The sequence below is a fragment of the Lissotriton helveticus genome, chromosome 10, assembly GCF_964261635.1.
Source record: "Lissotriton helveticus chromosome 10, aLisHel1.1, whole genome shotgun sequence".
NCBI lineage: Eukaryota > Metazoa > Chordata > Amphibia > Caudata > Salamandridae > Lissotriton > Lissotriton helveticus.
In genome coordinates this window covers 339174081-339200897 of record NC_136071.1, presented here as the reverse complement: position 1 = coordinate 339200897, position 26817 = coordinate 339174081, and the positions used below count along the sequence as shown (strand labels likewise).

Sequence of the window (26817 nt, the reverse complement as noted above, 5' to 3'; positions counted from 1 at the left end):
GGGGGCGGACGTACACATTGACCAATGTAGGGCTGAGCGCAGACCCCTGGGGCGCCCGCATTCAAGAGGGAACCTGCTGGATGAGTACGGCGGGGCATGCACCTGGAAGGAGCGGCAGATAGAAATGACGCAAACCAATCCAGGGCCGTTTCCCTGACTCCGATCTCCCACAGTCGCTCCAGAAGTATCTTGTGGGAGACCATGTCAAAGGCCGCACTCAAATCCAGCAGAACCAGGATAGAGGTTGCACCCGTGTCCAGGGAGGCCCTTAGATGTTCTGTAACAGTTATCAGGGCAGACTCCGTACTATGATTGGCGCGGAAGCCATTCTGGGACTCATCAAGAATACCATTGGACTCCAAGTAGGCAGTCAGAATGGAATTGACATGGGCTTCCGCCACTTTCGCAAGATATGGGAGCAGCGAAATAGGTCGGAAGCTGTCTGGCCTTGCAGGATCCAGAGTAGGTTTTTTCAAGAGGGGTAGTACTTTGGCATGTTTCCAGGATTTAGGAACGGCGGCTTGCTGTAAAGATGAATTAATCAGCTCTCGCCCTTCCAGCAGGACAGAGTCATGAAGTGATCTAAACAGTTCCGGTTTGATAGGATCGTCCGGGGATCCTGACTTAACTCTAAGGGCTAAGTGTTCCATCAATTGCTGTTCTATGGGTGGAAGGGTCAGGAGGGAGTAGGGGGGATCAAGACTGTCTCTAACAGGATCGGGGAGCCCTGGTGAGTTATCCAGTTGTAATAAGTTGTATATCCCTTTGACTTTATTAATAAAGAAACGCGATAGTTCTTCACACTGTGCGTCTGATGCTATCAGGTTTCCTGTGCCTACCGGGGCTTTGGTCATATCTTTCACCAAGGAAAAGATCGTTTTGAAGCGATTAGTGCTCGAGGTAATCAGGTTTGTATAGTAGGTGGCTTTGGTTTTCTTTATAAGTTTACGGTAAGCTTTAGTGGCCGTTCTAAACTTAGTTTTGGCCAGGGGGTCATAGGATCGTCTCCAGATACGCTCTAGCAGCTTGCAATGTTTTTTTGTTTCAGCGAGAGTCTCCGAGTACCAGAGGTGGGACTGATCTCGTCTAGGTCTTGAGCGTTTCATAGGGATAAACTGGTCTAAAGAATTATTTATCCACTCTCTATAAGCAAAGTCTGCTTCTTCCATGTTACCCGACCAAACCGGGCGGGAGTGGTTAAGCCTGGCTTCAAACTGGGCTTTATCTAGGCTGTTCCATGGGCGCCTTTGTAGGGAGGGAGGAAGAGACTCCCTACCAATAGATGGGATCTTAACTGAAACCGAGACCAGAAAGTGGTCAGTCCAGCTAAGGGGACTGGGGGATTCAGCTGCAACATCCTCTATGTTGGTAAAAACTGGATCGAGGAGATGACCTGCCTGATGAGAGGGTCCCACAATTAGTTGATGAAGCTGGCATGCTTCCAAGTCACCAAGAAACTTCGATATAGTGGGGGTGTCTTGCCGCTCAAGGTGAAGGTTGAAATCATCAAAAACACTAAAATTGGCTGATTGAAGCGCTAGTTACGAAATGGTTGATAATAGCGACTCTTGGAATGCACTCGCTGGTCCTGGGGGGTGGTATATGAGGAGCCCTGTGAGAGTGAAGGTGTCAGATACCTTTAGCTTAAATAGCGCACATTCGCTACTGACTATGCTCATGGCCTTGAGGGTGCAAATGTATTTGGACTTGTAGATCACCACTAATCCACCACCTCTACCAATGGGTCTATTTTGGACACATATAAGGTAGCCTGGGGGAAGAGCCAGAGCTAAAATGGCCGCAGAGTCCTCAGGTAGCCATGTTTCTGTCAGAAACAGAACGTATGGGCTTTCATCTAAGAGAAGCTCATGGACGTCCTCGTGGTGCTTTACCAGGGACCTGCAATTGAGGCTCAGTATATGTAGTTTAGAGAAAAGAATGGGCGCTGAGGCTGAGGGAGATAGAGAAGAGCAGGCCTCAGAAGCATTAAAGCCGCAGTGGTTGCAGTGTATGGCAGGGGAACCAGGGTGACACACATGCGCCGAACAGTCAGTCTGAGGTCTAAGAGCAAACAGCTCAGCTCTAGCATAGGGCGCCATCACTAGTCAGGCGTCCAGGGGTCGTGGCAACAGGCGACGGACCAGCGCGGACAGGCGCATTCGGCGACCCGCCGGCGGCCCGCCGCGTGTGTCCGCTGCGCGGGGATAGTGTCTGAGCCTAAAAAGGCACAGGTCCTGCCTCTGGCGGTAGAGTTACGCCCTCGGGGGCCGTGCCAAAGGTCAGGTACGCCCTCCACACAATCGGCACAAGCCGTGATGGAACGGGGCGGCGACTAGGTGGAAGCGGGGAAAGATACTGGTAGGCTTTTACTTGGAAATGCAAATGAAAGTTTTAAAAACAGCACACAATGTGAAAACGAGTTAAAACATGAAGCAGAGCGCTGCTACAATGCCTGCTACAATGCCTACCGTCTCCAGCGTGTCCCTTTGCTTACATTCTCATGGTTCTGCCTATGTCGAACATTTACTTTTGCCACACTGATGAAGGCTGATTGCTGAAACGCGTATGTGGCCAATAAAGTTATGTTGAAAGCCCCGGGAGTGTTCCAGTTGCTTTTTTGGTTGTTGAATGAAATGGGTCACAGGAACTGGTGGGAAACGTGTATGTATATATATATATATATATTGTTTATTTCTGAGATAAATAACAACCCCCTTAACTTAAAATTCACATCGAATATTAGTGCCAAGCAAGCAGAATTCTTAGATGTCAGGATATACGTAGATGACAACAGGTGTATACAAACTACCCTACACAGAAAAGCTACGGCTGGCAACACGACTCTCCACGCCTCTAGTCTCCACCCCAAGCATACTATCCATAGTATACCTTATGGAGAAATCCTAAGGCTGAAAAGAATATGCAGCAAGGCTGAGGATTTCCAAAAATGTGTGTCTGAGTTAAAAGTCCGAATGAAGGCCCGGGGTTACTCTGACAGAGTGTTCAACCAGGCGTTGACAAAAACAGAAAGTTGCTCCAGAACTAGTCTATTGCTAAATACTGTCAATAAGAACACGGCAATGGCCAAAGACATCGAATCGAGCAACATTGACTGTCCCAGGTTTATCACAGACTACAGCAGTCAAGAGACAAAAATCAGACAGATCATTAATCAGCATTGGTCTACTGTCCTAACTGATACAGTTTTGGGATGCTTGTTACCCAACAAACCTTTGGTCACCTTCAGGCGGGCACAAAGTATGGGTTCAATTCTGGACCAAGGTAGTCCAGAATTACAACAGAAACCTAATTGGTTATCACCTTCGGGGTTCCGTAAATGCACAACTTGCAGAGCCTGCAAGTTTGGCATAAATAAAACTCATTACAGAACTCCTTTCTCTATGACTGAGATCCCAATTAGAGGGAGCCATACTTGTAAAACTGAGTTTGCCGTATACGTCCTGACGTGTACTTGTGGCCTTAACTATATAGGCAGTACGAAACAACAAGTACACGTCAGGATTTTGCAGCACATTCGAGCCATCCTACACTGTGACCAGACATATCCAGTGGCTCGCCACTTCGAGAGCACACATAACAAAGACATTAATTGTCTCTCGTATTATGTGGTAGCTTCAGTCCCTAAACTCAGAAGAGGAGGCAATCGCGAGCTTATACTAAGGCGACTGGAATCAAGTCTGATCCTGGAATACGACAGTAAATGGCCCAACGGGCTCAATAACACTGAGGATCTACGCCATTTCCTTTAAAAGACTTGATCCAACATACAATGCCCACATATATAGCTAGATCTCCTCTGTTGGCTTACCATCCCACTCTCTTCCCAGATACGTCAGGTTCCCTGTGATCTGGGAATAGGCGCTAGACAATGTTGGTTTACTTTGAGTGGTTCATGTTTCTCTATGAAAACAGCTATGGCTGGTCAAGTTCCTTGTCAGTCATTATTTGTAAATATAAATGAATTCTGCTTTCTCTTTTGTACATAGTGCACTTTTTGTATTTTCATATTTAACTATTTTAGATGTGAGATCTCATTTTTTTACTACGTATTTCACATAGGGTGTTTTTATTACACCGTTTGATATGATGATGTTTTTATACCAGTATTAAATGTTTTTCTATATGCGTTTTAATATGACATTTTGAAAGGTCAAGATTTACCTTCAATCTCATGTTAAGCATTCATGCATTATATACACAGGCCAATATCATCATGCACTATTAGCACTTTGTTCCATTTTTTCCCTTCCCTTTAATTGCATTTATGCACAGAATCAACGACTCCAAGAATTGCAGATAGTGATTCAATGTGATTTTGTTATTTGCACTTTCCAATTTTTCCCCGCTCCCCCGCTGTTTACAGGTTGCTATATTTGCACAATGCGTTTTTTGCACATGGATTTATCCGGCAAATATGTATATATTATACAAAAAAGAGATGACATTGCATTACGAATAAGTATGTTCAAAGTTATTTAATTATCGCATTGTAAATATGACTTGTTTCAGGGAGTTTAATATATGTTCTCCTATTGTGTCTTGATTTGATAGAGTCTTTTCTCTATCCCTATGATCATGTGACCTGATTAGCAAACTGGCGGGGAGGCGGGTTTCACTGCATTATAAAAACAAAAAGAAATCACTGGGTCACTGCATGTGAACAAGGGCTTTGTAAGCCCGAAACGCGTCTTGCCCTCTTGCCCCACACCTTTCCTGCAATAAAAGACCTGTGAATCTTCAGCTGTGGTCCGTCTCCTGCTTGCCTCGCTGTTCCGGTTCTTGCGCTTGAGCTGCAGTGGCGTTGTCAGGAGTTTGCGCACATATATATATATATATATATATATATATATATATATATATATATATATATTACCTACTGGCGGTCGCCAGTAGGTATATATAGTTAGGATTTTTTCTCTATGGGATTTTTGAAAATTCTATGTCTAATAACTTTGGCGTTTGTGGACGGAATTGGCTGAAATTTTCAGGAAAATGGAACATTTTGTTTCTGAGCAGCCCCTGAAAATTTGGGGGGGTTTCGTCAAGGGGGGGCCGAGAAAAAAGGGGGGTCCCAAAACGTGTTTTTAACATTGAGTTTCCCATAGGGCGGTTGGCCTCACTTTTAGCCCGAACGGCTGAATGGATTTGCACGAAACTTGGCAAAATTGTAGGGACTGGTAGCCCGATGTGCCTTTGCTAGGTCTCAATATATGTGCTTCAGTGGATTTTGAGAAATTAACGTTCAAAAAAAGATATATATCTGTAACAGCGGACCGGGCAGCGCTCCGGTTCGCGGACTTTTCGCGGTACGGAGCTTTGTGAAGCGAAGCTGATTGGTTCTCCGGCGTCTGTGAACATTCCAAACAGTCCGTAGCGGCCGCCATCTTGTCTCTCGGTAGGATCGAGAGACAAGAGGAGGCCAAAGCGAAGGGGCAAATGACCATAAGGGGGCATAGTAGATCCTCGCTGACCCCCTAGGTTTGATGTGGAGGTTTTAAAAGGGCCCCGCGGGGCAAAAAAAAAAAATAATAATAATAATCGAACGGCTGAATGGATTTGCACGAAACTTGGCAAAATATTAGGGACTGGTAGCCCGATGTGCCTTTGCTAGGTCTCAATATATGTGCTCCAGTGGATTTTGAGAAATTAACGTTCAAAAAAAGATATATATCTGTAACAGCGCTCCGCTTCGCGTACTTTTCGCGTTACGGAGCTTTGCGAAGCTGATTGGTTCTCCGGCGTCTGTAAACATTCCAAACAGTCCGTAGCGGCCGCCATCTTGTCTCTCGGTAGGATCGAGAGACAAGAGGAGGCCAAAGCGAAGGGGCAAATGACCATAAGGGGGCATAGTAGATCCTTCCTGACCTCTTAGGTTTGATGTACCATTTTGCCAAGTTTGGTGTAATTCCGTTCAGCCATTCAGGCTGTAGACGTATGTAAATGTCCTATGGAAAATTGCATGGGGAAAACACATTTGAAAGTGTTGAAATTTAGAACAAATTAAAATGTTACTTTGGTTTTGTATTTGTGTGTGATGAAAGTTAATTGGTTATGTATATATCTCAAATGAGAGGAAACCACAGCCATTTTGTGATACTACTGTCTGAGGTACATTTGTGAGGAATTTTTGGTGGTGAATTTCTGGTGTTTGATTTACACAGTACTAACACTTCTCCTACTTTTAAAAAGGTGAGTTGTTAATTTGTAAGGGGAACTATGTTGTACACTTGAAGATAATTTGAAAAATGTTTTCTGTTATTTATTTGCAGTCCTTCTGTTATACTAAATACTTGATAAAGTTAGTTTTATATTATGTATTACTAAAAACGATAAATGAAAGTGATTATTTTTTTCTGCAATTTACAGCAAGCAATTTCAAAATAAAATGGCTCACAATGAAGAGACCGTGGCAATTTCTTTTGAATTGTCCACTACATTGATTGAAATTGACAGCACCAATAATGAAATATTGTCACAAGGAGGAGATGACTTGAATGATTCCACTACATTGATTGAAATTGACAGCACCAATAATGAAATATTGTCACAAGGAGGAGATGACTTGAATGATTTTTTTGATCAATCTGTTGATGGCGAATTTATCGAATGTTTGGAGACCATAGAGTTACAAGAATCATCATTGCAGACTTTTAATGAGGAGATTCCAGATGAGATGATTGAAGAGGAAATTACTGATGAGGACATGTTACTAGTTCTTTCAAATTTAGAAAAGTCAGAAGAATAAATTTATATTTAGAAATTAAAAATTGTTTGAGACATTATTCATTTTTATTTTTAATTCATGAGGTTGTAGCGAAGTGATTGTAGTATAAAATGAGACTTATAGTATAGAGTGCAACATTTTTATGTTACATGGTAAGTTTACTCATATTTACTTCCCTTCTCCCACTATATTATCTACAATGTGTATTTGACATCTCTTCTTCATCTCCGGCCTCCTTTCTCTCACTGTGTGTCTCTGATGCATCTTATCGCTGCTATTTTGTGTAATTACAGAAGAGAGTAAAATAAAATAGTTCGGAACGTGAAAAGGGGGCAAAGTAGAGTACCCCTCACCCCCTAGGCCTTCTCAGGCGGTCCCAAAAGGATTAGTTTCTGCTTTCCTGAGAGATTATGGTATGAGTTCCATATACCACAATAATTTGCATTACAACATGCAAGATATATATCTCCTATTACCAACTATTACCAACTTTTGGAGATATTCGCGCTAAGCGCGAATATCTCCAAAACCTAACACCTGCCCTGAGCAGTTCTTAGCCATGTTATCCAATGGGAGGTGGATAACATGGCTAAGAGCATTAGCTCGGTAATGCATGAATATCGCTGAGTTTTCAGCGATATTAATGCATTGCGGTCGTTTTTTATCGCATTTGCGATAAACCTTGATAATAGCAAGGTTTATCTTCGATAATTTCTGACGATGCTTAGCGGTAAAAAATTCGTTGGTAAGCATCGTTAGCGATAAATATCGCTTAACTTTGGTAATATGCACCAACGTCTGTTAACGTTCGATTCGAAGGAAATGAGGAAGTGTTGAAAAACATTGTTTGCGCCATCTTGCCTTTTTTGAAATGCCACACTTTTGTCGTGCACGCCAGCCATTTTAGATGCCTTGACCAGACCCACTCTCTGCACGCTGTCGATTCGTAGCATGGCTCCCCACCCTCGCAAGCATCTTCCCCAGGCACTGGTCACCCCCGCTCTCTGTGTTATGCATGGGCAATAAACCTCTCCCCATCTGCGCTGCTCTTCCCTGAGAATCACACTCTGTGCCCGCCCGACACCTCCCTTTCGCCCTATTCACTACCGCACCCTCTGACACTCCTCTTCCTCTGTGTCCGATTGTCCAGGCTATCAGCTAGCCCTGCAGATGTAGTTTATGGCCCCAGCTGTAAAGAATCACCCCTCTTCAAAGGAGTTCTAGTAGATCAAGGCCTACTATCTGAAAACCATCCTGTATTGTGATTGGGGAGGGGACCGATCCTGAAGCGGAAGATTCCAGGGATGACTCTTTGTACATCAAAGTTTTTACATTTATGTGTCACATTAAAAATATATGATTCAGAAAAGGGGGTGGTGATGAACAGAGTGTCTGAATTAAGCAGACCACTCTTACCCAGTCCAAAGATCAGGGCTTGATCCATCACCGTTATTTATCTCACTGCCCCATCCCAGCTCAGAACCTGGCTATATGCAAATTAGTCTGTCCCTGGCCCAGTGCATCATGGGAACAGGGCAGACCAAACTACCAAGCCAATTCTTCACCAGAAAGGAGACAAGCTACCGGGGACCGGTTTCTGGCATTTCAGCCTCTTCGGCCCGGCTTGCTTGAATCCTGATGGAGCAGTGAGAAAGGGACTCATGTCTGAGTATACCCTGCCACACCTATAGTGGCCAAAAACGATTCAGAAAAGGGGGTGGTGATGAACAGAGTGTCTGAATTAAGCAGACCACTCTTACCCAGTCCAAAGATCAGGGCTTGATCCATCACCGTTATTTATCTCACTGCCCCATCCCAGCTCAGAACCTGGCTATATGCAAATTAGTCTGTCCCTGGCCCAGTGCATCATGGGAACAGGGCAGACCAAACTACCAAGCCAATTCTTCACCAGAAAGGAGACAAGCTACCGGGGACCGGTTTCTGGCATTTCAGCCTCTTCGGCCCGGCTTGCTTGAATCCTGATGGAGCAGTGAGAAAGGGACTCATGTCTGAGTATACCCTGCCACACCTATAGTGGCCAAAAACGATTCAGAAAAGGGGGTGGTGATGAACAGAGTGTCTGAATTAAGCAGACCACTCTTACCCAGTCCAAAGATCAGGGCTTGATCCATCACCGTTATTTATCTCACTACCCCATCCCAGCTCAGAACCTGGCTATATGCAAATTAGTCTGTCCCTGGCCCAGTGCATCATGGGAACAGGGCAGACCAAACTACCAAGCCAATTCTTCACCAGAAAGGAGACAAGCTACCGGGGACCGGTTTCTGGCATTTCAGCCTCTTCGGCCCGGCTTGCTTGAATCCTGATGGAGCAGTGAGAAAGGGACTCATGTCTGAGTATACCCTGCCACACCTATAGTGGCCAAAAACGATTCAGAAAAGGGGGTGGTGATGAACAGAGTGTCTGAATTAGGCAGACCACTCTTACCCAGTCCAAAGATCAGGGCTTGATCCATCACCGTTATTTATCTCACTGCCCCATCCCAGCTCAGAACCTGGCTATATGCAAATTAGTCTGTCCCTGGCCCAGTGCATCATGGGAACAGGGCAGACCAAACTACCAAGCCAATTCTTCACCAGAAAGGAGACAAGCTACCGGGGACCGGTTTCTGGCATTTCAGCCTCTTCGGCCCGGCTTGCTTGAATCCTGATGGAGCAGTGAGAAAGGGACTCATGTCTGAGTATACCCTGCCACACCTATAGTGGCCAAAAACGATTCAGAAAAGGGGGTGGTGATGAACAGAGTGTCTGAATTAAGCAGACCACTCTTACCCAGTCCAAAGATCAGGGCTTGATCCATCACCGTTATTTATCTCACTGCCCCATCCCAGCTCAGAACCTGGCTATATGCAAATTAGTCTGTCCCTGGCCCAGTGCATCATGGGAACAGGGCAGACCAAACTACCAAGCCAATTCTTCACCAGAAAGGAGACAAGCTACCGGGGACCGGTTTCTGGCATTTCAGCCTCTTCGGCCCGGCTTGCTTGAATCCTGATGGAGCAGTGAGAAAGGGACTCATGTCTGAGTATACCCTGCCACACCTATAGTGGCCAAAAACGATTCAGAAAAGGGGGTGGTGATGAACAGAGTGTCTGAATTAAGCAGACCACTCTTACCCAGTCCAAAGATCAGGGCTTGATCCATCACCGTTATTTATCTCACTGCCCCATCCCAGCTCAGAACCTGGCTATATGCAAATTAGTCTGTCCCTGGCCCAGTGCATCATGGGAACAGGGCAGACCAAACTACCAAGCCAATTCTTCACCAGAAAGGAGACAAGCTACCGGGGACCGGTTTCTGGCATTTCAGCCTCTTCGGCCCGGCTTGCTTGAATCCTGATGGAGCAGTGAGAAAGGGACTCATGTCTGAGTATACCCTGCCACACCTATAGTGGCCAAAAAAGATTCAGAAAAGGGGGTGGTGATGAACAGAGTGTCTGAATTAAGCAGACCACTCTTACCCAGTCCAAAGATCAGGGCTTGATCCATCACCGTTATTTATCTCACTGCCCCATCCCAGCTCAGAACCTGGCTATATGCAAATTAGTCTGTCCCTGGCCCAGTGCATCATGGGAACAGGGCAGACCAAACTACCAAGCCAATTCTTCACCAGAAAGGAGACAAGCTACCGGGGACCGGTTTCTGGCATTTCAGCCTCTTCGGCCCGGCTTGCTTGAATCCTGATGGAGCAGTGAGAAAGGGACTCATGTCTGAGTATACCCTGCCACACCTATAGTGGCCAAAAACGATTCAGAAAAGGGGGTGGTGATGAACAGAGTGTCTGAATTAAGCAGACCACTCTTACCCAGTCCAAAGATCAGGGCTTGATCCATCACCGTTATTTATCTCACTGCCCCATCCCAGCTCAGAACCTGGCTATATGCAAATTAGTCTGTCCCTGGCCCAGTGCATCATGGGAACAGGGCAGACCAAACTACCAAGCCAATTCTTCACCAGAAAGGAGACAAGCTACCGGGGACCGGTTTCTGGCATTTCAGCGTGGAAGGGTATACTCAGATGTGAGTCCCTTGCTCATTGCACCATCAGGATTCAAGCAAGCCGGGCCGAAGACGCCTGAAATGGCAGAAACCGGTCCCCGGAAGCTTGTTTCCTTCCCAGTACAAGAATTGGCTTGGTAGTTTGGTTTGCCCTGTTCCCATCATGCACTGGGACAGGAACAGACTAATTTGCATATAGCCAAGTTCTGAGCTGGGATGGTGCAGTGAGCTAAAAAACGGTGATGGATCAAGCCCTGATCTTTGGACTGGGTAAGAGTGGTCTGCTTAATTCAGGCACTCTGTTCATCACCACCCCCTTTTCTGAATCATTTTGTCCACCATAAGCGTGGAAGGGTATACTCAGATGTGAGTCCCTTGCTCATTGCACCATCAGGATTCAAGCAAGCCGGGCCGAAGACGCCTGAAATGGCAGAAACCGGTCCCCGGAAGCTTGTTTCCTTCCCAGTACAAGAATTGGCTTGGTAGTTTGGTTTGCCCTGTTCCCATCATGCACTGGGACAGGAACAGACTAATTTGCATATAGCCAAGTTCTGAGCTGGGATGGTGCAGTGAGCTAAAAAACGGTGATGGATCAAGCCCTGATCTTTGGACTGGGTAAGAGTGGTCTGCTTAATTCAGGCACTCTGTTCATCACCACCCCCTTTTCTGAAACATTAAAAATATATAGCACTCCAACAAAGTAGTAGGATTATAAAACTTTAATAACTTATAAATATATACAACAAAACAAAAACAGTAAAAACATTTAAACAACGAAGAGACCGTGGCAATTTCTTTTGAATTATCCAATACATTTATTGAAATTGACAGCACCAATAATGAAATTTTCTCACAAGGAGGAGATGACTTGAATGATTTTTTTGATCAATCTCTTGATGGCGAATTTATCGAATGTTTGGAGACCATAGAGTTACAAGAATCATCATTGCAGACTTTTCATGAGGAAATTCCTGATGAGGACATGTTACTAGTTCTTTCAAATTATGAAAATTCAGAAGATGTTGCCTGGGGGTGGGTCGTCAGTAGCAGTCTGTTGTGCGAATAGTTCCAAGGCAGCAGAACGCGCTGAAATCTAGATGGCACGAAGGTGATGTCTAGTAAGTTGCTGCCCAGCAAATAACGGCGTGGGGCGCCGCGGGGGTGAGTGAGTCCAGTAGGCACCACAGGTATTCTTACCGGCATTGCAGAATTACTGCTGGGGACAATGCCTGTGCTGTAGCAGGGTCACAGCAGAAACAAAAAGGATTCTGTTGAAGATGTTGTTGGTTTTCAATTTGAAAACAGTTCTGGTGTCAACTGCTATGCTAATGTAGTGGTTAATGTTTTGTTTTCTCTAGAAAATGTAAAAGAGGGGGAGGCAGTCCAAAGTTCTGGTAAAAGGGCAAAGGAAAGGATCGGTGGTTTGAACTATCAGTCAAAAAGGGGAGGGGGTGCAACAATTTTTCCTACCGGGTCACAGTGTGCTTTCACCGGAACTGAGGTTTGCAGGATTCTAGTAATTCAAAGTGAGGCTGGCGCCAGCATGGGAGCGCCGACGTCCCGCGGGTACAGTTTCGTCACTCCACGGGCGATCATGGCAGTCATTCCCCATCGGGGGTGTCTGCGGGGGTCGGAGACTCCCGCGGCTCCTCTAGAATCTTCAAGGTCGTGGAGGACTACTGTGGTGGAGTCAACCAGTGACCGGGCCATTTCTTTATGCTGGGCCCGCTCTTGCCAGGTCGATCGCCATTTTGAGAGTTCGGTAGCTACTGGCGATCGCGGGGTCAAATGAGCGGACGGGCTCCACCCTGCCGGGCGAGACGTTGCAGCATCGCCACAGTGGAAGAACCCTTTTCCGGGCGCCTGGAGCGCTGAGGGTGCAGGTGGGAAGCCTCCACTGGGGAGGCGGGAGAGGCCTGTTCGCACCGTCTCTCCCTCCCAGTGCACCCCACGGCGTCTCGCTTGAGATTTGTTATGGCCGGACCAGGCGATGAGGACGAGGGGGGGGGGTCGGAGGCATGTGCAAGACATCCCCCCCAGTGTTGTCAAAGCCATTATTCAAGAAAGAAGAAGTGTCCCGTCCGGCTTCGGGCCGGGCTTCCGGTGGATGTCGGCCGGACGCCCCTTGCTCTGGCCCCATGAACGGGTTCCTTGGTTTATCGGCTGCAGCCGGATCCCATCGGCCCCGGCCGTTGGTGGCCGGACTGGTAGAGAATGTGGCGGGACTACCTGAAACTGTCAAGGGCCACCGCGGCCGGACTGGGAGAGAGAGGGGAGGGTCGAGGACACGGACATTCCCCCCCCTGCAACTCTCCAGCATTGTCAATCCCCCTGGCCGGGTCCCGCTGGCCTCGGCCTCGGCCTCTCCTCCGGCTACACCCTACGTGATGATCTCCGAGGCGTGGCAGCAGGACCCGCCTTATATGTGTTGCTTCCGGCTGGGCGTAGCCGAAAACCTGTTGCCCTTTGGAAGTTTCTAGAATGGGGCGGATGTCTGCTGACTTCTATCTTTCCCAGTTTGCCGTTATTTGGCCGTGGCAGGCGGTGGGACAGACACGTTTTGGGGCAGTGAGGGGCGATGTTTTCAGGTTTCTTATTACGGGCTTACTTCTAACGTTTCTTGTTTCTAGGACAATAATAGGTTTTATCATTACGTATTGTTATCGTTTCTTTGTTTGTTATTTAATAAAAAGTTCATCAGTGGCCTACTGATTTTCATTTTCCTATTCTTTTCTTTCCAGGTTGTTTCATGCTAAAGTTTCTGTTAACAGGATACAGTGATCACTTCGTTATTATTGCATATGTCCTTTTCACTAGGGGTGCTCTCTTGTTGGGCCAGATATCTCTAGTAAATGGTCCGGGTGAAACAGGTGCATCAATCAGTGGGGAGTAGATAGGCATGACAGATTACAACAGGGGAGAAAGGTCCGCATTACCTACCCTTTCACTACTTGCAAAGATTTTCCTACGTTTATTTGCAAACAGGGAATACCTCCAAAAAGAACTAATTCCCAAACAGTCAATGTTCGGACAATCAATCAATCAATGAGGAATGAAATAGGTACGACGTGTTAAAGGCTTGCATTACCTACCCTTCACTATCTGCAAAGGGAGAGAGAATATTCCTATTCTTCCTTGTTTGCAGGCAGAGAAGATCCTTAAGAGAACCAACTTCGAACAATTCAATGCTCGATTCAAACAATCAACAAGGGGTACTGTGAACACAAATGAACGCCGCTTATGTACATACACATTGCTATTTTCAACAGGTTGTTCCTAATGTTTCTATTTTAGCGAGGTCAAAAAGAGATCCCATTAGTGGCCTACTGATTTTGCTCGATTCCTTTTGTTTTTTTACACGATTTTTCGCTATCTGCAAAGACTAAACAGAGTATTGCGACTCTGTGCTTGTTTGTAAATAGAGAATGAACCAAAGAGAACAATCAATCAAATGGAGAGAGAAGCAGGCACGACGGATTACAACGGGGGCAAAGGCCTGCGTTAACTACCCTTCACTATCTGCAAAGAGAGAGTACTCCTAATAGAAATGAGGGGTGGGGGGCAGCATTCAAAGCAGATCAGTGTGCATAAACACGAAAATGTTTTTACTTACCACGTACTTGACATTCGACAGCTTATGATATTTGCTATTAAAAAAAACATTGAAATTCACTGAAAAAACCATAGGTTATAGACCATATATAGTTAGGAATTAGCATTTACAAAACCTTGAAAATTCACTGAAAAAACCATAGGTTATAGACCATATATAGTTAGGAATTAGCATTTACAAAACCTTGAAAATTCACTGAAAAAACCATAGGTTAGAGACCATATATAGTTAGCTGGACATTTTATTGACATAAAACCAATGAAATTCCATATATAGTTAGTTGCACTAACTATATATCGCGCACCCGCAATCCACTGCTGATGATGTCACATATTACATCATTCATGACATGGTCAGTGACATCACTGATGACATCACTGATGACATCTCAAATGACATCACTGATGACATCACTGATGACATCTCATTTGACATCAATGACCACATCACTGATGATATCATTCATGTGACAATACAATGCATCTCCTCACATTTTAATATAACCTCTGTTTCACCCAGTGTTAAATACAGAGTATAATTTTTGAAACCATTGACACACCAATCCTAGTTACTACGTACGCACTCACTGATTGCTACGTCTACACACACCTTCACTCATTCACCCATACAATCATTCATACATACAATCACTCATCTTTACAACACTATCATATGCACTCATACACCTATACAGACACTCACAGTCTGCCACTCATCCATGGAGTTACTCACACACCTAGTCAGTCCTGTAAAGAATCAATGACACTTCCATTTTCTTGTCTATACAGTTAAACATAGAGCACCTTACATTTTCAAACATATACTAACACATACTTACCTTCTTATACAATCATTGATACAAGTACACATTGATCTGCACAGAGTCACACACCTCCCAGCTAGCCACACACACACTCAGTCTCCCATACAAATACTTGGGCAATCAATCAATAACCCATATAGTTACTCATATAGCTACTGATCAACACATGCAGCAGTTTACAGAACAACAGACATAATGATGCACAAATTAAGACAGTTTAGTCACTAACCCATGCACTCAGTGAGACACATTTAATCACTCACTCATACAGTCAGTCATGCACCTACTAAATCCTTCGTCCAGACACTTACACATCCACTCATTCTTCAATATGTAAGACATATTTAAACTTTACAGAAACAAAAAATCACTGGATGTTGTTATCAGTGATGTCATCAGTGATGTCATTTGAGATGTCATCAGTGATGTCATCAGTGATGTCACTGACCATGTCATGAATGATGTAATATGTGACATCATCAGCAGTGGATTGCGGGTGCGCGATATATAGTTAGTGCAACTAACTATATATGGAATTTCATTGGTTTTATGTCAATAAAATGTCCAGCTAACTATATATGGTCTCTAACCTATGGTTTTTTCAGTGAATTTTCAAGGTTTTGTAAATGCTAATTCCTAACTATATATGGTCTATAACCTATGGTTTTTTCAGTGAATATATATATATATATAAACGAATTACAGTTATTATAATTTAAATACATTTAACAACAAACAATTAGTAATTTTTAATTCAGATTAAATAAAATATACATTTTACTTTCTGGTTGATTTTTTAAATAAATATTGAAATAAATAATTTTGTTTAAGCTTATTATATTTACAGGAAATATTTTAACATACTTTCAAGATAGTATTGCTGTAGAATTTATTTTCAATTTTTTTAGGTTTAAAAAAAATATAAAATACATTAAAATATTTTCATTAACTTATTTTAAAGATTAAAAATCCCCAATACTACACCATAGTGAGAACTCTGCCCTGGTGAAATAAGTGTGAAACGTTACCAGTGGCAACTAGTCACTTATAAATTTGCCTCCACCCTCTAGTTTCAGGGATCGAGGATATGCACATTTCCACTGTGTTGTAACTTTACATGTGAAAACGGTGAATATCCAAAAGCAGTAAAGTTACTACAAAGTCTAAGAGTAAATGTGCATGTTTGCCGGTATTTCTACTTTTGTGAATAGGGATGATAGTCTTTTTTGACCTGTAATTATTGACCTTTTCCTTGTGCCACATTTTTCTCAATTATCCCTATCCAGAGTAGAAACTAGCCAGGCATTCTTACGTCTCACAAACGGATCCTTTAGATGACACTCAACATAATATTGTAAGGACAAAAGTAGCTGACATGAGAGCTTTCCATTCACAGGTTTTCTGTAATCAGGATCAGGGTATTTCACAATAAGTCCCTCAAAGCAAGATTCTGGTTACATTTCTGGATTAACCAGAGTGTTTAAATGATCTTCATTTCGATGAGGTTATGTACATTTGTTTTACAGGGATATCTTGAATACCTGGCATGATCCAGTCTTTCTGGTTCTAGGTTGTAGACCCCAAGATCTGAAGTATTTTTACAGCGAACTAGCAGTGTAACTGTTCTTTTTTCACTCCAAGAAAGAATTTGCCATGACATGTTTCGGTGAGAGGTTAGTGTCTACCATTTTCTCCCACAGTCTCTGACCGAACAGAGTTGAAATGTTCAAACAAAGGTTACAATACTGTTTTTTCTAATGACTCATCCATGGAGTACGATATCAATATGTATACTTACTGGATGCTTTAGATGAAAATCTGTCATTCCAGGCACTTGCAACACAACACAGCGATGTAATGCATTACAATACATCTCTGCATCATACTACAACATAACACCACAAAACACACATAGCTGCACTACAGCACAGCATGACACTGACAAACTACACAAGACTATAGTACACTGCACAAAAATATGATATAACACTGCAACACCACACTAACTTATTTATTCTGTACACTATAGCAAAACTTTGGACTACAAGCCGAGACAACCTAACCTTATACAACTCTACTTCACACCACATAGTCCTTTGCAGTACTCTAGGGCCCGAAAACATCACACTACAACCCTACACTGTCAGGAAACTGGCTTTTTGCATGTTCCCATCCCAGTTCTTGACCCTATTTGAGTATTAGTTGCTTTTTTTTAGACTCAGTGCACTTAGGCCTGTTAACCTGACCCCAGTGCCAGTGTACTGACCCATTATAAAAGATTTCTTGAATTGGATGACCCCAATTTGCAAGCACTAACTTACTTGTGAGTCCCTAGTATATGGTGCAGAGTGTGACAAAAGACAAGCAGGCTCCCAGCCTCCCACTGCAGACTAGAAGGGTAGTGTTCACAATGCTAGTTTGACTATGGCATTGCCATTAATGGCAAAGCCACCCGTTCCCTTAATGATATATGTAATTCACCCCTAAGGAAGCCATATAGACCCCTATGGTAGGGAGCTGTATATTGTTAAGCAAGACATATAAGTTTATATAGCCTTAGCAGCAAAACCCTTAAAGTTGTTGTTTTGATGAGGAAAGTTAGTCCGGCTAACTTCTGAATGGGACTACCTTACATCAAATTCAACTTGATGCCCAAATCGAAATTAATGTCACTGTTAAAGTTAGGCAGCTTTTAAAAAGTTGACACTCTGTGCCCTAGATAGTCCAGTGGCTTTGTGCAGGCCCGGGCCAACAGACAGCTTTCTGCCCACCTGGGGAGACATGTGAACAACTCCAAGGCTTAAGCACAAAGGCAGTTGCCGCAGACTGAGGTGTCACCTCCTCTCCCAGAAAGGCCAACTGAGGTGTTAGCCCAAAAGGCAGGCTCAAAGGAAATGCCCCCTTTAAAGGGTGACAACACACCCGAGCAGGATGACTTTTGTTCCTGCAGACAAGTTGGAGGCAGGGACGGAGAGGAAAACACTGTCCTCAAACCTGTTTTCCTTTGGGCTTGACAGTAGCAAAAGTATTGCACACTGGGATTGCGAAATGCCACACATAAGTTGAACTTTGTCTAAAATAAGGAGTGGGCCTACAAGCCCATTGGATAGTGACCACGTTGTCCCCCCAGGCACTTTCCCAGGATAAAATAGGTACCCCAGGCATGCTAAACCTCAGTACACATTGGATTTGGAAAAATAACCCAACAAAGACTGTCCTCCTGCCCTTGGAATAGCACAAAGAGAGGATTCACTGTTGGAAGGACTGCACCTGCTGCACTTTGGACTAGTAAAATTTGGACTGTGCCTGCGGCTCCCGGCTTTGGAAAACATTGATCCCAGAGCCAGATTGAAGCAGTGACTCCAAGGGTTAGTTGGTTGGCCCCCTGGAACAGCACCATGGATACCAAAGTTGAGAAAGCCGAAACCGGCAAAGCAGTATCCTCTTCAGAGGAATCGCCACTGACTGCTGTTGGGTGCTCCTAGAGACATCTCCGATGTAGCTAAAAGCTGCACTCGAGTCTGCTGGACCCAGGACTGCTATCAAAGGATTTCTTGCCTTAGAGGGACACTAGCCTCTACCAAGGATATTAGCAGTGATTGCTGTGTCGGGAGCACAGTAGCCCAGCCGCTGCTTGCCTTCGACTGTCACAAAGAGAATGCCATGGGACCTCACATGCAGTGGCCAAATGCCCCACCTGACCCATGCACCAAGGAATCACCCACAGCTCACCCTTGTCGACTGCACAGCTCCAGGATGATATTTGAACATCTTTTCTGCCTGCATCCCCAGCATAGGAACCACTTCATTGTTCTCTATGGTGGTTGTTTTCTAAAGGCTGGAACTAAACTGAAAAAGGGTCTGGTGGCCAGGTCACTGCCCAAAGTGACCTTAAGTCAGGCTGAAGTTGACAAACTAACTATTTTAAACATTGAAAAAATGTACAAACTTTTGTTGACCAGTGCTGTTTTGTGGTTGTATTGAAAGTTTTTTTTATTGTTTTCAAAATACATATCTCTGGAACCTCCAATGAAATTTGATGAACATGGATTCTAAAAATGTATACAAATATGTTTTATTTTCATAAAGTATTGTTGTATCTCTTGTGTGACTTTCTTATTCCATTGTTTGGTGCTCTTACATGATTTACACTAAGTTCCTTTGTCAAGCTTTGCTGCTCGAAGCCCCAGATACCCAGGGTTGAACAAAGGTGATACAAACAAGCTTCACTGGACCCAAGACAGTTGTTGTGACTGTATTCCATGATAAGGCTTCTACTGCCATATCATATAATACTCTGAAATTCTCACATACATAATATATCATACCATAAAACAACCACATGTTTAAATGAAGCACATTGCCTCTTATTCCCTAGAATGCCCGGTAAAGCAATGGAGAATCACAGTTACCTTTTTTCGATGTTCCAGGATTTTACAACATAACAAGATGTTCTCATTTGAATTTGCAGAAGCAGATGTATGCAAAAAAGCCATAAGGATGTTTACGTCCATGCGCCGGATAGATTCCATCAGTCGAACTGTAATGACAACCCAGAGAAACAGACACATGTACAAATAATGCCCAAACAGAGATTACTTGACATTTTTTAGAAGTTTAGAAAAAAGTGTCACAAGATATTTTTAACTTGCAGCAAAATTTGCATGAAATACTAAAGAAAGGACACTTGTCCAAGATGCATTGGTGCTTGTGCAAATTATGTTTCATGTTATTTTCTTACAGATTGATTATATCTGGAATTCAGCGGTAGGTCTTGCCACATTGAGATTGACACTTTGTGTTCATTTTAGACTTTTACTCCAACTGTTAGGATCATAATTGGTTTTTGTACCTCATTCCACAAAACTTACAGGCGCTTCGTTTTAGCTTGCTAATCAGGGTGACAGCTGTTGTGATCTTCCATCCCCGCACCGTTCCGCCGTGGCTTTTGCCGTTTGTGGCGGAGGGCTAAAGGACCAGACATACCTGACTAGCACTTGTGGGTTGGGAACAGCTGATGTGTGCGCGAGACGCCTGTCTCACTGCTATTTAAGCGGCATGCCGGCGCGGACGCGAGAACACCAGCGGTAGGTCTTGTCACCTATCATTTTGCCCTGCTGCTATTTTTAAAAACCGCATTGAGATTTACACTTTGTGTTCATTGTAGACTTTTACTCCACCTGCTGGGATCGTAATTGGTTTTTGTACCTCATTTCACATGCTTACCGGCACTTTGTTTTAGCTTGCTAATCAGGGTGGCAGCTGTTGAAATCTTCCCTCCCCGCCCGTTCTGCCGTGGTTTGTGCCGTTTTATTGCGGAGGGCTAAGGGACCGGACATACCTGACTAGTACTTCTGTGTTGGAAACAACTGATGTGTGCGCGAGACTCCTGACTCACTGCTATTTAAGCAGCATGCCAGAGCGGATGCACAGAGGGCGCGCCGCTGGCACACCAAAGGCAAGCCCGTCTGCGCCCATCCGCGCCTAGATCGGGCCCAGGGCCATCCCCCCTGTCCGCTCCCTACTGATCTTTGGCCCAAGTTTAAAATATACAAGAGATACTCTTGTAAGTCTTAACCCCCAGATGAAGGATTCCTGTCCGCAACTCGATCCTTTGAAAGAGCCTAAGGTGTGCCCTCTGTGTGACATGAAGTTCCTCTTTACCAAAACAAAATGCAGCTTTAACTCGCACCAAGTCCTTTACCCGCAAACAGTTTTGCAAAAGTCCCTCCAGGGCCTACTCCTGAATACATGCTCTTTAATTAAACACAACATTGAATTCGCCGAGCTGCAGGAAGCTCACAATATAGATATGGCATTTGTCACGGAGACGTGGGCAGATGGAACATCTGATCCGGAGCTATCATTAGCCATTCCCCAAGGATACTTATTAATCAGGAATGACAGACAGGATAAGCGGGGAGGGGAAATAGCGATTATTATCAAGGACACCTTGTCGATGAAAAGCTCTACTTCAGGAAGCGGTCCTGATTGTGAACTGCTTTCATTTGGAATCACCATCAGTGAAAACTATATATTTAACGGCATACTGCTGTATAGACCACCAGGGGCTAAGAACAAGTTTGTAGAGACAAACGGTCATATCATCGAGTCTAGTGTTGACTTTCAGGAATTTTCTATCTTAGGTGACTTCAACTACCATTTAGAAAATATAAATGACCAATATACAATCTCACTTCTAGAGCTGATGGCCAGTGTCTTGATGGAACAACTGATCAAGCATCCTACCCACGAGGATGGACACACCCTAGATGGAATATTCATATCTAATCCTCAATTGAAAGTGCAGGAGAGGTTGCCAATCCCATGTTCTGATCATAAGGCCATTCGGTTGGTGCTTACCTCGTCCCATCATCTTACTCGTCCTCATTCTGCTCTTAGGACTTTTAAAGGGAGAAATTGGAAGGAAATCAGCCCACAGCAGCTGCAATTAACATGAACTGCCTCTAAACCGACACTAATGCCCGAAGTAAATACATCCACCAATATTTTTACTAATTGGATAGCAACCGCAGTAAATATTTTAGCTCCAGAAAAAACATTTACTAGCAAATGGTTGAAGAAATCAGAACCTTGGTCTGTGACTCACTGCGCATCCAGAAGCAACTATGCAGACAAGCTGAAAGGCGCTGGAGAAAAACCTATACGGAAGCCAAAAAAACGGTTTATACACAGTCACTGACCGAATATAAAAAGATGATTCTGGAGAAAAAAAGCAGCTATTTCTCTGATAAATTGAGCAGGCGGGCAACTCAAGTAAATTACTTTTCTCAACTTTAAAGGAATTAGTGACACTTCCCACCCCACTAGTACTGAATAGCAATGTTACTGTCTGCAATCAACTCGCAGATTCTTTTAGGGACAAGGTGCTTTCTATCTATGATTTCTTCAGTGGAAAAGGCAATGAGCCTCAAGTGAATCAACCCTCTTCACCTATGTGACATCCCGCCATGGCTTGAATGCTTTTATCCCCCCAAATGTAGAACATGTTTAGCAGATAGTCATAATGGTGAAAGCAGGGGCTCCATCCGACCCCTGCCCCCCCTAAAATATTCCAACAGGCAGCTGATGAGATCAGCGAGCAACTCTGTCTGATTTTCAATGAGATCCTTATGTCCAGCATTTTGCCAGAGGCTTGGAAGAAGGTCTCCATCCTCCCCCTGCTGCAAAAACCTAGACACCAGCGATCACAATAATTATCGACCCATAGCAAGGATTCCGTTCCCAGCTAAAGTTTTGGAAAAAATAATAAATCTCCAACTTACGGCCTTTGTTTCCGGCAAGGGCATGGTACGGAGACGGCCTTGGTCATGGCAGCAGAGGAACTTCGCTCTATGCTGGTTTCCGGTGCAAAGGCCGCCTTGATCCTTTTGGATCTTTCAGCGGCCTTTGACACCGTGAACCATGACATCCTCATTCTAAGGCTTCAGAAGTTGGGAGTGTCAAGCTTAGCACTAAGCTTAATCAAATCCTACCTTAACAATATGCAACAGTAGGTTCAGATTGATGATTCTTGTTAATAACATTTTTTCACTTTCTTGTGTGTAAATGTAGTATACTTGTAAAGCGCACAGCTGCCCCAGCAACGGGGCGTCCCGGCGCTGTATAACTCTGGGGAACCCGTCCTGGCTTTCCCTGTGGGATGGTCCCTTGCTGGGAGTCCCCAGGGTGGAGCCAGGCATCCCCGGAATTGGTGGGGCCGTTGTGGAGATTAGGCAAGCTAATGCCCAGAGTTGCCGAGTGGAACCCCTGATTAGAGTAAGCACTGAAGCGAGAATTATCGAGTCCGCTGACCAAGGTCCACGACCCTGCCGCGTCGGGAATTGAACCCTGGTCCCAGGCTGACTTCTGCTGTCAGGCCTGCCGCCTCTAACCAGTGAGCCACACTACACCACTGTGTGGGGGTACCGCAGGGCTCATCTTTAAGCCCTAAGCTGTTCAATCAGTATGTCACCCCCCTAGTTGACGTCATCAGGCAGTTTGGCTTCTCGCTAGTGTCCTACGCCGATGATACCCAGATTGTAGTATCCATCTCAGGCAATCTGGAAGAAACGGTGGCCAGCTTTAATCAGTGTATGACCTGCATGGATCACTGGATGCGGGCAAAGTGCCTAAAGCTTTATAGAAGTAAAACAGAGGTGCTTCTGCTGGGCTCAGACTCCAACATTTAGTCGCAGAAATGGTGGCCCCCAGCTATGGGAATACTTCCCACCCCAGTGCGTAAAGCTAAATATCTAGGCTTCATCTTCAATGACAGTCTCACCTTCCAACATCAAACCAAGGTCACCTCTCAGGTACATTTAACTCTAAAACTAATTCAGAAGGTGAAACCTTATATTCCTCCACCTGCAGTAAAAACATTGGTAACAACTTTGGCATTGGCCAGACTGGACTATGGAAACGTCCTTTATCCGGGCCTTCAGAAACAGCACTTGATTAAACTGCAGCGTCAAGTCAAAATTGTCAGAACAGAAGTTAAGTAGTGTAAGGGGTAACAGATGCTGAAAACAAGAGCAGTGAGATAAAACAGCATTAGACAATGTGCAGGTAGGTGTGGCTCCCCGAGGGCCCTGTATATCCAGGTTGACAAATGACAAGTATTTCACTAAGAAGAAAGCAACGATTAGGTCAGGTGGGGGGACAGTAGGTCCTGTCTAAGAAGTGAACACCAGGTCACTTGACAAAATATATCCGCTTAACCTGACCCACCACCAGTAGGTACCAAAAAAATAGGGCGAGGCCTAAAAGGTGAAAACATATATGTGGAAAGGGGACCAAATGATATAGCAAAATAATGGTGGAATAATTTGCTCACTTCTAATAAATGTTGATGGTCAACTTTAAGGATCTACTTAAAAGCTTCCCATCATACATTTCATAAATTTACCTTTTCTAAACTCAAAACCTAAATTGAGATACAAAGCTAAATGTTTGGTATTTTGCAGCATTGCTCTATAGGTTGTCTCATATTTCATATTTATTCAAATGTATCAGCGACAGCTTATTTAATCTGCATGTTAAACTATATTTCGAGCATTTGCATAGTGCACATTTTGCCTTTGGCTTTGTCCTTTGGTGCTGTCCGCAATCTGGTGGCTTTCCACGTGATGCAAGTGTTAACAAAGCAGATCAGCCTCTGCTTTGCTTTATGGAGTAAAGATGTGGTATTGGTATTGTGGGCTGGTCATACTTTGGGTGAACTGGATAGTTAAGGGTTAAGGCTGTATGTGTTCACCAACAGCGCATACATTCTCCAAATAGCTAAGTATAGGTGTGCATGTGCTTCTGTGTATGTGCTGAGTGTGCAGTGTTTGTAATGTTGGTGCTTTTGGTTGTATAGTGTATCTGAATCTGTGTTCAATGTATGCTAATGTTTTCTGTTGGAGGAGCTACTGTGATAGCCATCATACTGCATGCCTGCAGTGTGTGGCATGCTGAATATGTGGGTGGTGTTCTATTTAATATGTTGTGGAACTCTGAGTTTCGTAATCAGTAGGGCTACTGGAACTCACATGCTGGCCAGCTAAATTACATATCTTGTCTGTGTTGAGTTTGTGAAACATGTTCCGTCTTATGTGTTCTGTTGGAGTTGTGTGGCGTTTCCTAAGTGCAGTTGAGACCCCCATGATAACTGATCATAAATTCATCTTGAATGTGTTGAATTTATGTGATAGAGTGCTTGATTTTATTTCGGAGCATTCTGTGGGAGAAAGGCAGACTGTCTTGCTCAGGTTTGGTTATTTCCTGTATCCTACTTCTATGTAAATCTAACTGCTTGAACTACACCTTGCACGTGAGGAAGCCTACGAGGGAAATGTAAAGAGAATTAGCACTCCCAACAAAGCTTCCATAACTATGCAGACGTAATAAAGGTGCCTCTCATGATAAATTCTAGAGCTGTTACTCTCCATTTTTATAATGAGACTCCTCAAATGTTATGCTGTGTTAAAGCCCACGGCATACAAGACAGCATATCCAGGAGCTCTCTAACCTATCCAAAAGGACACCAATGGCATTTGCAAATCACAGAGAGCCTTTGGTCAGAAATTAGGGTTAGTTTGAGGGCACAAGTATCTCTAGATTGAATGTCAATTTCGATTACAGACTCCCATATGTCTGCACAAACTGAAGAAAGTGGCTCCTCAGATGGTCCTCCCTTCATGCCCCAAGTTGCTGCTGATTGAAATTATAACATTAAATACAATATAATAACATAATATAAACTAACATAACATAACTTATTAATCTACTAGAGTTTAAAAGCCATGTTTGCTTGAAAACTAATCAGTTTAAAGATGGATACAAAAATGTCCTGAAACTCTGTAACTACACGTTTCACTGCCAGTCCTGTAATGCTCCTGGTGAAAAAGGCCCTCCAACTTGGGTCTCCCTATTCCCCCAATTGTATAGTTGTTGCCTGCCATTCTCTGTTTGCAAAATGTGAATATTTGAGTCAGGATGGGTGATGGAGGACCATGCATGGCCAATTCAACTCATCTATGTTAGACTTCAGATACAGCTGAACAATTGTTCATGTTATGTGACTATACGTGTGAATTTATGATAACTTTTTTTTACCCAGGAATGGTGCAGCTGTTTGTGACTTTTGTATCAAATATAAGAGATTAATATATATAGATTTAGAAGGAACTGCTATGGCAGGCTCTTCTAATTTGCCCATGTAGCAAATCACTGCATTTTGTTAGTGAGGCTTACAAGTTGTGTTCCTGCTCCTATGCTCCCCATTGGAATGTATTTTCTCCAGGTCACTGTTTTGGACAATAACTTCTGAAGCTATTTGCCACATCTATGAAAGTTCTAAAATGTCAGCATTTTTGGTGGCCCAGCCTACAACTGTTCATTCTGCTTTATATTTCTGGGGTTAGGTACCTCCTATCCACATCCTAGGAGTTCTGTAAAAATGTGCCCGTACTGAACAAAGATTCCATTTGTGAGCGAGCCCAGGCTTCTCCTTTTGCCATCAGCATACACTGTCCCTCGGTCTCTGTGAGCCAGGTACTTCCAAAGACACCTGCCGTCTAACGTAGCTATGCGGCCACCAGCAGCATTTGGCTGCACATTTTCACAGCCCACACTACACTTGATCATCTTTATTGTCCTCATAAGGATTTGGGGGGCCCTAGGTAAGACATAATTTGAGGGCATCTGTACAGTACAAATGTGAAATGTATTACCCATTTCCTACTATTTCAATCCTGCTTGATGCCAAACAATACTAAATCATATGTCACACTATAACGGGAGCACACAATAACATATTAAATATGTCCTGACAGGGATCCCAAAAGTCCTTAAAATGACTCAAAAGAGTCAGTAGTGGCATGAGGTAGAGAGTTTTAACAGAGAAACAGAATAGTCAAAGATCAAATAGTGAGAAAGTCCACTTTCCCATGGTGCCTCTTGGAAGGTGGGGGCCCTGGGCAATTGCCTAATTTGCCTATGCCTTAAAACGTCTTTCACCATCTTGCCTGGTGATCCAGTGACCTCCAAGCCTACCACACACATGCCATAAGGCTCCAATAATTTGTCAGTGCTGTGTTTGGTTGTTGAAAGACCATTCTGCCGAGGTGGTGCCAC

At 44.0% G+C, this 26817-nt stretch overlaps 1 protein-coding gene across 1 annotated transcript in view; it reads right to left on the bottom strand.

Moving 5' to 3' along the window:
- The window catches only part of LOC144785192 (uncharacterized), a 75903-nt gene that overhangs the window by 31471 nt on the left and 17615 nt on the right, over window positions 1–26817 (bottom strand). The window contains exon 3 of the mRNA XM_078664240.1: window positions 19611–19738. Coding sequence (XP_078520366.1) covers window positions 19611–19738 — 128 coding nt within the window. The remainder of the gene's footprint in view (window positions 1–19610; window positions 19739–26817) is intronic.